Source organism: Phyllobates terribilis, unplaced genomic scaffold (assembly GCF_046119375.1).
Source record: "Phyllobates terribilis strain yellow unplaced genomic scaffold, ASM4611937v1 Scaffold_3__8_contigs__length_932513732, whole genome shotgun sequence".
Classification (NCBI taxonomy): Eukaryota; Metazoa; Chordata; class Amphibia; order Anura; family Dendrobatidae; genus Phyllobates; species Phyllobates terribilis.
This window is the reverse complement of record NW_027362763.1, coordinates 14,668,871-14,681,223: the sequence shown is the minus strand read 5'-3', so window position 1 is coordinate 14,681,223 and position 12,353 is coordinate 14,668,871. Positions and strand designations below refer to the sequence as shown.

Here is a 12,353-nt window from a genome sequence, read left to right as displayed (position 1 = left end):
AGGGGCCCCTCGCTGAATGGAGCGTTACATGTGATATAGGGCCCCTCGCTGAATGGTGCGTTATATGTGATATAGGGGCCCCTCGCTGAATGGAGCGTTACATGTGATATAGGGGCCCTCGCTGAATGGAGCGTTACATGTGATATAGGGGCCCCTCGCTGAATGGAGCGTTACATGTGATATAGGGCCCCTCGCTGAATGGAGCGTTACATGTGATATAGGGCCCCTCGCTGAATGGAGCGTTACATGTGATATAGGGCCCCTCGCTGAATGGAGCGTTACATGTGATATAGGGCCCCTCACTGAATGGAGTGTTACATGTGATATAGGGGCCCCTCGCTGAATGGAGCGTTACATGTGATATAGGGGCCCTCGCTGAATGGAGCGTTACATGTGATATAGGGGCCCCTCACTGAATGGAGCGTTACATGTGATATAGGGGCCCTCGCTGAATGGAGCGTTACATGTGATATAGGGGCCCCTCACTGAATGGAGCGTTACATGTGATATAGGGCCCCTCGCTGAATGGAGCGTTACATGTGATATAGGGCCCCTCGCTGAATGGAGCGTTACATGTGATATAGGGCCCCTCACTGAATGGAGTGTTACATGTGATATAGGGGCCCCTCGCTGAATGGAGCGTTACATGTGATATAGGGGCCCTCGCTGAATGGAGCGTTACATGTGATATAGGGGCCCCTCACTGAATGGAGCGTTACATGTGATATAGGGGCCCCTCGCTGAATGGAGCGTTACATGTGATATAGGGCCCCTCGCTGAATGGAGCGTTACATGTGATATAGGGGCCCCTCACTGAATGGAGCGTTACATGTGATATAGGGGCCCCTCGCTGAATGGAGCGTTACATGTGATATAGGGGCCCTCGCTGAATGGAGCGTTACATGTGATATAGGGGCCCCTCGCTGAATGGTGCGTTACATGTGATATAGGGGCCCCTCGCTGAATGGTGCGTTACATGTGATATAGGGGCCCCTCGCTGAATGGTGCGTTACATGTGATATAGGGGCCCCTCGCTGAATGGTGCGTTACATGTGATATAGGGCCCCTCGCTGAATGGTGCGTTACATGTGATATAGGGGCCCCTCGCTGAATGGTGCGTTACATGTGATATAGGGGCCCCTCGCTGAATGGTGCGTTACATGTGATATAGGGGCCCTCGCTGAATGGTGCGTTACATGTGATATAGGGGCCCCTCGCTGAATGGTGCGTTACATGTGATATAGGGCCCCTCGCTGAATGGTGCGTTACATGTGATATAGGGGCCCCTCGCTGAATGGTGCGTTACATGTGATATAGGGGCCCCTCGCTGAATGGAGCGTTACATGTGATATAGGGCCCCTCACTGAATGGAGCGTTACATGTGATATAGGGGCCCCTCGCTGAATGGTGCGTTACATGTGATATAGGGGCCCTCACTGAATGGAGCGTTACATGTGATATAGGGGCCCCTCGCTGAATGGAGCGTTACATGTGATATAGGGGCCCTCGCTGAATGGTGCGTTACATGTGATATAGGGGCCCCTTTCTGAATGGAGCGTTACATGTGATATAGGGGCCCCTCGCTGAATGGTGCGTTACATGTGATATAGGGGCCCCTCGCTGAATGGAGCGTTACATGTGATATAGGGGCCCCTCGCTGAATGGAGCGTTACATGTGATATAGGTGCCCCTCGCTGAATGGAGCGTTACATGTGATATAGGGGCCCCTCGCTGAATGGAGCGTTACATGTGATATAGGGGCCCCTCGCTGAATGGTGCGTTACATGTGATATAGGGGCCCCTTTCTGAATGGAGCGTTACATGTGATATAGGGCCCCTTTCTGAATGGAGCGTTACATGTGATATAGGGGCCCCTTTCTGAATGGAGCGTTACATGTGATATAGGGGCCCTTTCTGAATGGAGCGTTACATGTGATATAGGGGCCCCTCGCTGAATGGAGCGTTACATGTGATATAGGGGCCCCTCGCTGAATGGTGCGTTACATGTGATATAGGGGCCCCTCGCTGAATGGAGCGTTACATGTGATATAGGGGCCCCTCGCTGAATGGAGCGTTACATGTGATATAGGGGCCCCTCGCTGAATGGTGCGTTACATGTGATATAGGGGCCCCTCGCTGAATGGAGCGTTACATGTGATATAGGGCCCCTCTCTGAATGGAGCGTTACATGTGATATAGGGGCCCCTCACTGAATGGAGCGTTACATGTGATATAGGGCCCCTCGCTGAATGGTGCGTTACATGTGATATAGGGGCCCCTCGCTGAATGGAGTGTTACATGTGATATAGGGGCCCCTCGCTGAATGGTGCGTTACATGTGATATAGGGGCCCCTCGCTGAATGGAGCGTTACATGTGATATAGGGGCCCTCGCTGAATGGTGCGTTACATGTGATATAGGGGCCCCTTTCTGAATGGAGCGTTACATGTGATATAGGGGCCCCTCGCTGAATGGTGCGTTACATGTGATATAGGGGCCCCTCGCTGAATGGAGCGTTACATGTGATATAGGGGCCCCTCGCTGAATGGAGCGTTACATGTGATATAGGGCCCCTCTCTGAATGGAGCGTTACATGTGATATAGGGGCCCCTCACTGAATGGAGCGTTACATGTGATATAGGGCCCCTCGCTGAATGGTGCGTTACATGTGATATAGGGGCCCCTTTCTGAATGGAGCGTTACATGTGATATAGGGGCCCCTCGCTGAATGGTGCGTTACATGTGATATAGGGGCCCCTCGCTGAATGGAGCGTTACATGTGATATAGGGGCCCCTCGCTGAATGGAGCGTTACATGTGATATAGGGCCCCTCTCTGAATGGAGCGTTACATGTGATATAGGGGCCCCTCACTGAATGGAGCGTTACATGTGATATAGGGCCCCTCGCTGAATGGTGCGTTACATGTGATATAGGGGCCCCTCGCTGAATGGAGCGTTACATGTGATATAGGGGCCCTCGCTGAATGGTGCGTTACATGTGATATAGGGGCCCCTTTCTGAATGGAGCGTTACATGTGATATAGGGGCCCCTCGCTGAATGGTGCGTTACATGTGATATAGGGGCCCCTCGCTGAATGGAGCGTTACATGTGATATAGGGGCCCCTCGCTGAATGGAGCGTTACATGTGATATAGGGCCCCTCTCTGAATGGAGCGTTACATGTGATATAGGGGCCCCTCACTGAATGGAGCGTTACATGTGATATAGGGCCCCTCGCTGAATGGTGCGTTACATGTGATATAGGGGCCCCTTTCTGAATGGAGCGTTACATGTGATATAGGGGCCCCTCGCTGAATGGTGCGTTACATGTGATATAGGGGCCCCTCGCTGAATGGAGCGTTACATGTGATATAGGGGCCCCTCGCTGAATGGAGCGTTACATGTGATATAGGGCCCCTCTCTGAATGGAGCGTTACATGTGATATAGGGGCCCCTCACTGAATGGAGCGTTACATGTGATATAGGGGCCCCTCACTGAATGGAGCGTTACATGTGATATAGGGGCCCCTCGCTGAATGGTGCGTTACATGTGATATAGGGGCTCCTCGCTGAATGGAGCGTTACATGTGATATAGGGGCCCCTCGCTGAATGGTGCGTTACATGTGATATAGGGGCCCCTCGCTGAATGGAGTGTTACATGTGATATAGGGGCCCCTCGCTGAATGGTGCGTTACATGTGATATAGGGGCCCCTCGCTGAATGGAGCGTTACATGTGATATAGGGGCCCTCGCTGAATGGTGCGTTACATGTGATATAGGGGCCCCTTTCTGAATGGAGCGTTACATGTGATATAGGGGCCCCTCGCTGAATGGTGCGTTACATGTGATATAGGGGCCCCTCGCTGAATGGAGCGTTACATGTGATATAGGGGCCCCTCGCTGAATGGAGCGTTACATGTGATATAGGGGCCCCTCGCTGAATGGAGCGTTACATGTGATATAGGGCCCCTTTCTGAATGGAGCGTTACATGTGATATAGGGGCCCCTTTCTGAATGGAGCGTTACATGTGATATAGGGGCCCCTCGCTGAATGGAGCGTTACATGTGATATAGGGCCCCTCGCTGAATGGTGCGTTACATGTGATATAGGGGCCCCTCGCTGAATGGAGCGTTACATGTGATATAGGGGCCCCTCGCTGAATGGGTATGATGGAGGAAGGTTGGCCTTTCCTCAGTGGGATGAGCCGTTGCTTTGTTTGCCATGATGACCAGTTTCGAGCAGATGGTGTGGGAGGTCTTTGGCCTTTCTTGTGGAGGTCGGCCTTCGAGAGCATGATATCATGCTTACTGATCACACCTCTCCGCTCACTCCCTTCTCTCTGCAGAGCATCTCTGGCTCAGACTGGCTTAGCTCCGTCACATCCGGTGACACTACTGGGGAGGTCATGGTCGTCATGTTACCCAACCTAAACGTGCTGTCTATTAACACGAAACGACCGTCAAAGCGCAGATTTGTAAGTATGAACAGAGTTATGTTGCCTGTGCGCGTCGCGTGAGTCGGGCCTGTGCGCGTCGCGTGAGTCGGGCCTGTGCGCGTCGCGTGAGTCGGGCCTGTGCGCGTCGCGTGAGTCGGGCCTGTGCGCGTCGCGTGAGTCGGGCCTGTGCGCGTCGCGTGAGTCGGGCCTGTGCGCGTCGCGTGATCATTACTCTGTATTATAGGGCGCCTCTTGTATTTCTTCCTTGCTCTCCTCCTCACAGCCAGTCTATAAAGTGGACTTCCTGCCCTGTGTTCCCCCGTCTGTGGAGGGCCCCGATCCTTGTGACCAAGTGCTGAATGGGCCCCTGGCTGAGGGATATCACTGGGAACATTTCAAGCCAAAGTCGTACCGAGCAGCGAGCAGTCGCTTCAGTCTGGTGTTTCAAGACATGGATCTGGTAGGTTCCCTTATTAGACTGTCTGACGTTCTCTGGGGCATCCACGCTCTTCAGCTGTGACTCCTGCACGGTGTTTGGGCTATGAATAATCCCTCTACAGTCATCTGATCTCATGCGTTCGGCCCACAGCGGGATCCTGACATGTGGAGGCGGCTTCATGAGCCTCGCCCTACCGGGAGGAGGAGGGGTTCATGAGCCTCGCCCTGCCGGGAGGAGGAGGGGTTCATGAGCCTCGCCCTGCCGGGAGGAAGAGGGGTTCATGAGCCTCGCCCTGCCAGAAGGAGGTAGCTTCATGAGCCTCGCCCTGCCAGAAGGAGGTAGCTTCATGAGCCTCGCCCTGCCAGAAGGAGGCGGCTTCATGAGCCTCGCCCTGCTGGGAGGAGGAGGGGTTCATGAGCCTCGCCCTGCCGGGAGGAGGAGGGGTTCATGAGCCTCGCCCTGCTGGGAGGAGGAGGGGTTCATGAGCCTCGCCCTGCTGGGAGGAGGAGGGGTTCATGAGCCTCGACCCTGCCAGAAGCAGGCTGGTTCATGAGCCTCGCCCTGCCAGAAGGAGGTAGGTTCATGAGCCTCGCCCTGCCAAAAGGAGGCTGCTTCATGAGCCTCGCCCTGCCAGAAGTAGGCAGCTTCATGACCCTCACCCTGCCAGAAGGAGGCAGCTTCATGAGCTTTGCCCTGCCGGGAGGAGGAGGCAGAATTCGTGAGCCTCGCCCTGCCGGGAGGAGGAGGAGGAGTTTGTGAGCCTCGCCCTGCCGGGAGGAGGAGGAGGAGGAGTTTGTGAGCCTCGCCCTGCCGGGAGGAGGAGGAGGAGTTTGTGAGCCTCGCCCTGCTGGGAGGAGGAGGAGGAGTTTGTGAGCCTCGCCCTGCGGGGAGGAGGAGGGGGAGTTTGTGAGCCTCGCCCTGCCGGGAGGAGGAGGAGGAGTTTGTGAGCCTCGCCCTGCCGGGAGGAGGAGGAGTAGTAGTTTGTGAGCCTCGCCCTGCCAGGAGGAGGAGTTTGTGAGCCTCGCCCTGCCGGGAGGAGGAGGGGGAGTTTGTGAGCCTCGCCCTGCCGGGAGGAGGAGTTTGTGAGCCTCGCCCTGCCGGGAGGAGGAGGAGGAGGAGTTTGTGAGCCTCGCCCTGCCAGGAGGAGGAGTTTGTGAGCCTGCCGGGAGGAGGAGGAGGAGTTTGTGAGCCTCGCCCTGCCGGGAAGAGGAGGAGGAGGAGTTTGTGAGCCTCGCCCTGCCGGGAGGAGGAGGGGGAGTTTGTGAGCCTCGCCCTGCCGGGAGGAGGAGGGGGAGTTTGTGAGCCTCGCCCTGCCGGGAGGAGGAGGGGGAGTTTGTGAGCCTCGCCCTGCCGGGAGGAGGAGGGGGAGTTTGTGTGCCTTGCCCTGCTGGGAGGAGGAAGAGTAGTTTGTGAGCCTCGCCCTGCCGGGAGGAGGAGGAGTAGTTTGTGAGCCTCGCCCTGCCGGGAGGAGGAGGAGTAGTTTGTGAGCCTCGCCCTGCCGGGAGGAGGAGGAGTAGTTTGTGAGCCTCGCCCTGCCGGGAGGAGGAGGAGTAGTTTGTGAGCCTCGCCCTACCGGGAGGAGGAGGAGGAGTTTGTGAGCCTGGCCCTGCCGGGAGGAGGAGTTGGTGAGCCTCGCCCTGCTGGGAGGAGGAGGAGGAGTTTGTGAGCCTCGCCCTGCCGGGAGGAGGAGAAGGAGTTTGTGAGCCTCGCCCTGCCGGGAGGAGGAGGAGGAGTTTGTGAGCCTCGCCGTGCCGGGAGGAGGAGGAGGAGTTTGTGAGCCTCGCCCTGCCGGGAGGAGGAGTTGGTGAGCCTCGCCCTGCTGGGAGGAGGAGGAGGAGTTTGTGAGCCTCGCCCTGCCGGGAGGAGGAGGAGGAGTTTGTGAGCCTCGCCCTGCCGGGAGGAGGAGGAGGAGTTTGTGAGCCTCGCCCTGCCGGGAGGAGGAGGAGGAGTTTGTGAGCCTCGCCCTGCCGGGAGGAGGAGGAGGAGTTTGTGAGCCTCGCCCTGCCGGGAGGAGGAGGAGGAGTTTGTGAGCCTCGCCCTGCCGGGAGGAGGAGGAGGAGTTTGTGAGCCTCGCCCTGCCGGGAGGAGGAGTTTGTGAGCCTCGCCCTGCCGGGAGGAGGAGGAGGAGTTTGTGAGCCTCGCCCTGCCGGGAGGAGGAGGAGGAGTTTGTGAGCCTCGCCCTGCCGGGAGGAGGAGTACAAGTAGCTTTCTTTCTTGTCTCCCATTGTAGCCAGTGTAAAGTAAAAAAAAAAAAGTTTTTAATAATATTATGATAGTTTACATCACCCCCCTTTTGCCCCATTCAAAATAAAACATTAAAAAAATCAAATATCCGTACATTTGGTATCGCTGCGTTCAGAATCGCCCGATCTACCAATAAATGAAAAGGATTAATCCGATCGGTAAACGGCGTAACGAGAAAAAAATCAAAACGCCAGAATTGGTTTTTTTTGGTCGCCGCAACATTGCATTAAAATGCGGTAACGGGCGATCAAAACATCGGATTTATCCCAAAATGGTATCATCATCTCGGCGCCCAAAAAATAAGCCCTCACTCGGCCCCAGATCCTGAAAAATGGAGACGCTGCGTCTCGGAGAATGGCGACTTTTTTTTTATTTAACAAACTTTTTTGAATTTATTTTTTCACCACTTTAAATAAAAGCGCAGCTGTACGTGTTTGGTGTCTACGAACTCGTAATTAGTTGGAGAATCATAGCGGCAGCTCAGTTTTAGCATTTTTTGAACATAGTAAAAAAAAAAAAAAAAAAATCTGTGGAACTGCATTTTTTTTTTTTTTTTGCAATTTCACAGCACTTGAAATTTTTTTGCCGTTTTGTCCCGCAAAAAATAATCCCTGACATGACCATATGGACCGAAAAAATACAAAAGTTATGGCTCAGGGAAGAAGAGGAGCAAAAAACGGAAAATGGCCTGAGGGTGAAGGGGTTAATATGGAGTCGTCCTCTACAGATATATCGGCTCCCGCTGTTCTGGGATTTCTACAATTAAGGCGTCTGTGGTCATTTCTGCCCCTTCTTCCAGAAGATCATTTGTGGGGTCAGACCCTGATGTTGGGGGGAGGCCGGGCTCAGTCTCCATTATAGATGTTGGATGGGGCTGGGGTCCGGGCTCTGTGCGGCCGCTCATGTTCTCCCCCCACCCCCCAAGGTCTGCACTGGGCTCAGTCATGGGGAACACATAAGGGTCTTCCCCAAACTGTTCCCACAAAGCTGAAGCTACGATTGTCCACAATGTCTTCTGCTGGAGCATTAACATTTCCCATCACTGGAGCTGAGGGTCCGCGGCCGCCCCCTGATAACAGCCCGTAGCATTATCCTCCACCATCTGTACAGCGGCACGGTGCGGTCAGGCAGGTATCTAACCCTCAGCGCTGTGACTAGGACCAGGTCCGCACGCCGTGTAGGAGTTCAGCTCCGGCTTCTCTGCTGTAGTAATCGCCTTCTTGATACAGACCAACTTCCATAATCTGAGAAGCCGGGAGCCGGTCCAGAGGATGCAAGCCAACGAGCTGAAGGGCGACCTAAACATGGAGCGTGTGCAGCTGGAGGCCATACAAAAGGTGAGGAGCCCCACAGCTCGTATATAGGGTGAGGACCCCTGCAGCTTGTATATAGGGTGAGGAGCCCCGCAGCTCGTATATAGGGTGAGGAGCCCCACAGCTCGTATATAGGGTGAGGACCCCTGCAGCTTGTATATAGGGTGAGGAGCCCCGCAGCTCGTATATAGGGTGAGGAGCCCCGCAGCTCGTATATAGGGTGAGGAGCCCCGCAGCTCGTATATAGGGTGAGGAGCCCCGCAGCTCGTATATAGGGTGAGGAGCCCCGCAGCTCGTATATAGGGTGAGGAGCCCCGCAGCTCGTATATAGGGTGAGGAGCCCCGCAGCTCGTATATAGGGTGAAGAGCCCCGCAGCTCGTATATAGGGTGAGGAGCCCCGCAGCTCGTATATAGGGTGAGGAGCCCCGCAGCTCGTATATAGGGTGAGGAGCCCCGCAGCTCGTATATAGGGTGAGGAGCCCCGCAGCTCGTATATAGGGTGAGGAGCCCCGCAGCTCGTATATAGGGTGAGGAGCCCCGCAGCTCGTATATAGGGTGAGGAGCCCCGCAGCTCGTATATAGGGTGAGGAGCCCCGCAGCTCGTATATAGGGTGAGGAGCCCCGCAGCTCGTATATAGGGTGAGGAGCCCCGCAGCTCGCATATAGGGTGAGGAGCCCCGCAGCTCGCATATAGGGTGAGGAGCCCCGCAGCTCGCATATAGGGTGAGGAGCCCCGCAGCTCGCATATAGGGTGAGGAGCCCCGCAGCTCGCATATAGGGTGAGGAGCCCCGCAGCTCGCATATAGGGTGAGGAGCCCCGCAGCTCGCATATAGGGTGAGGAGCCCCGCAGCTCGCATATAGGGTGAGGAGCCCCGCAGCTCGCATATAGGCTGAGGAGCCCCGCAGCTCAGCATCTATAAGAGGATCATCCCACCTTGTGCAGTGGGGAAAATAAGTATTTGATACTCTGCCGATTTTGCACATTTTCCCCCTTATAAAGAATGGAGCGGTCTGTAATTTTTATCATCGGTCACTTCACCTGTGAGAGACAGAATCTAAGAATAAAAACCAGAAAATCACATTGTAGGATTGTTACATAATTAATTTGCATTTTATTGCATGAAATAAGTATTTGATACAATAGAAAAACAGAACTTAATATTTGGTGCAGAAACCGTTGTTACAGTTACAGAGGTCAGACGTTTCCTGTAGATCTTGACCCGGTTTCCACACACTGCTGCAGGGATTTTGGCCCCCTCCTCCATACAGATCTCCAGATCTATCAGGTTTCGGGGCTGTCGCTGGGCGAGATCTTGCATGGAGCCTCAGACCAAGAAAGATTAAAGGTCATCTTGTGTTTCTTCCATTTTTGAATAATTGTTCCAATAGTTGTTGCCTCTCACCAAGCTGCTGCCTATTGTCCTGTAGCCCATCACAGCCTTGTTCAGGTCTACAATTTTGTCCCTGGTGTCCTTAGACAGCTTTGGTTTTGGCCATGGTGGAGAGGTTGGAGTGTGATTGAGTGTGTGGACAGGTGTCTCTTATACAGGTAATGAGTTCAAACAGGTGCAGTTAATCCAGGTAATGAGTGCAGAGTAGGAGGCTTCTTAAAGAAAAACTAACAGGTCTGTGAGATCCAGAATTATTGCTGGTTGGTCGGTGATCAAATACTTATTTCATGCAATAAAATACAATTTAATTATGTAAAAATCATACAATGTGATTTTTCTGGATATTTTTTTTTAGATTCTGATAAGATAAAAATTACAGACCTCTCCGTTCTTTGTAGGTGGGAAAACTTGCAAAATTGGCAGAGTATCAAATACTTATTTTCTCCACTGTATTAGGGGGGAGGACCACCGCAGCTCGCGTATAGGGGGGAGGACCACCGCAGCTCGCGTATAGGGGGGAGGACCACCGCAGCTCGCGTATAGGGGGGAGGACCACCGCAGCTCGCGTATAGGGGGGAGGACCACCGCAGCTCGCGTATAGGGGGGAGGACCACCGCAGCTCGCGTATAGGGGGGAGGACCACCGCAGCTCGCGTATAGGGGGGAGGACCACCGCAGCTCGCGTATAGGGGGGAGGACCACCGCAGCTCGCGTATAGGGGGGAGGACCACCGCAGCTCGCGTATAGGGGGGGGGGGGGGGACCACTGCAGCTCGCGTATAGGGTGAGGAAGACCGCAGCTTGTATAGAAGGGGAAGACCACCGCAGCTCGTATATCGGGTAGGGTGAGGGTGCCCTCAGCTTGTATATAGGGTGAGGACCACCACAGCTCGTACACAGAGGGTGAGGATTCCTGCAGCTCGTATTTAGGCTGGGTACCCCCCCACATCTGCGCACGTGAAGGCTGAGGCACCCCCACGTCCACTCACGAAGGGGTGAGCAGCTCTTTTCCAGTCGCCTGGGGGGGCAATGAGACCAGAGGTTTGTGGAGACCCTAGTGATTACTCAGTTCCCAGTATCCATTTTTGACCCATTTTGTCATCTTTAGGTCAGGTTCAACCCCAATTTGGACTCGTACCCGTGGATTGTGTCTGGGGGTCACTCCGGCCTGGTAAGGGTTCACTGCGTTCAAGGTTTGCAGACGTCGGTCGGGCAGAAGATGATCCAGCAGAAGATGGCCAGGTTTCAGGCCATGTATGAAGTGGTAGAGACGGTCAGGGAGTTGGAATTGAGCCCGCAGGTCCAGCATTGAGTGATGGAGATCTAAAGACTGCGGGGGATGGGACAGATGTTTCGTAGTGACACCCGGAGAACCTCCGGCCTCGTTTCAGCTCTGTTTTTTATAAATTTCCACTTCACTTCCGATTTTAGTTTGTTTTTAAGAGTTTTTGCTTTTTTATCTGCTCTTATGCCCGGACTGACATCTCTATAGCACTTACACTGCCCAGGTCCCCATATTGGCAGGATTGTTGTAGCACAGGACAAAGCTGAGTCCAGCTGATCTGTTCTCTCCCGCACAGACCTGGGCAGTACAGACGGAGCCATGTCGCCTCCTCATCGCTCACATTGAGCTGCTCCGGGGGCCTCCTGTCTAATAAACTCCTATTTTTGCAATTAAGTTTATTGTAAGTGTTGTCTTCGTGTGAGAGACGGACAGGCCCATGACTGTGACTAACAGCTTGAGAGAGAGCCGCGACGGTCCCTGTGAGAGGAGGGGAGTCTGGCCCGTGGCTGTCCGTGTGAGAGGAGGGGAGTCTGGCCCATGGCTGTCCGTGTGAGAGGAGGGGAGTCCGGCCCGTGGCTGTCCCTGTGAGAGGAGGGGAGTCCGGCCCGTGGCTGTCCGTGTGAGAGGAGGGGAGTCTGGCCCGTGGCTGTCCGTGTGAGAGGAGGGGAGTCCGGCCCGTGGCTGTCTGTGTGAGAGGAGGGGAGTCCGGCCCGTGGCTGTCTGTGTGAGAGGAGGGGAGTCCGGCCCGTGGCTGTCTGTGTGAGAGGAGGGGAGTCCGGCCCGTGGCTGTCTGTGTGAGAGGAGGGGAGTCCGGCCCGTGTGAGAGGAGGGGAGTCCGGCCCGTGGCTGTCTGTGTGAGAGGAGGGGAGTCCGGCCCGTGTGAGAGGAGGGGAGTCCGGCCCGTGTGAGAGGAGGGGAGTCCGGCCCGTGGCTGTCTGTGTGAGAGGAGGGGAGTCCGGCCAATGGCTGTCTGTGTGAGAGGAGGGGAGTCCGGCCCGTGTGAGAGGAGGGGAGTCCGGCCTGTGGCTGTCCGTGTGAGAGGAGGGGAGTCCGGCCCGTGTGAGAGGAGGGGAGTCCGGCCCGTGGCTGTCTGTGTGAGAGGAGGGGAGTCCGGCCCTTGGCTGTCTGTGTGAGAGGAGGGGAGTCCGGCCCGTGGCTGTCTGTGAGAGGAGGGGAGTCCGGCCCGTGGCTGTCTGTGTGAGAGGAGGGGATTCCGGCCCGTGGCTGTCTGTGTGAGAGGAGGGA

The 12,353-nt window shown here is 55.3% G+C and overlaps 1 protein-coding gene across 1 annotated transcript in view; it reads left to right on the top strand.

Moving 5' to 3' along the window:
* Positions 1-11,501, top strand: part of GTF3C2 (general transcription factor IIIC subunit 2) — an 84,850-nt gene extending 73,349 nt beyond the window's left edge. Inside the window, exons 14-17 of the mRNA XM_073672885.1 lie at positions 4,347-4,475; positions 4,720-4,896; positions 8,349-8,456; positions 10,932-11,501. Of these exons, the coding sequence (XP_073528986.1) occupies positions 4,347-4,475; positions 4,720-4,896; positions 8,349-8,456; positions 10,932-11,135 (618 nt within the window). The 3' untranslated portion in view covers positions 11,136-11,501. The remainder of the gene's footprint in view (positions 1-4,346; positions 4,476-4,719; positions 4,897-8,348; positions 8,457-10,931) is intronic.
* Positions 11,502-12,353: the final 852 nt, after the last annotated feature.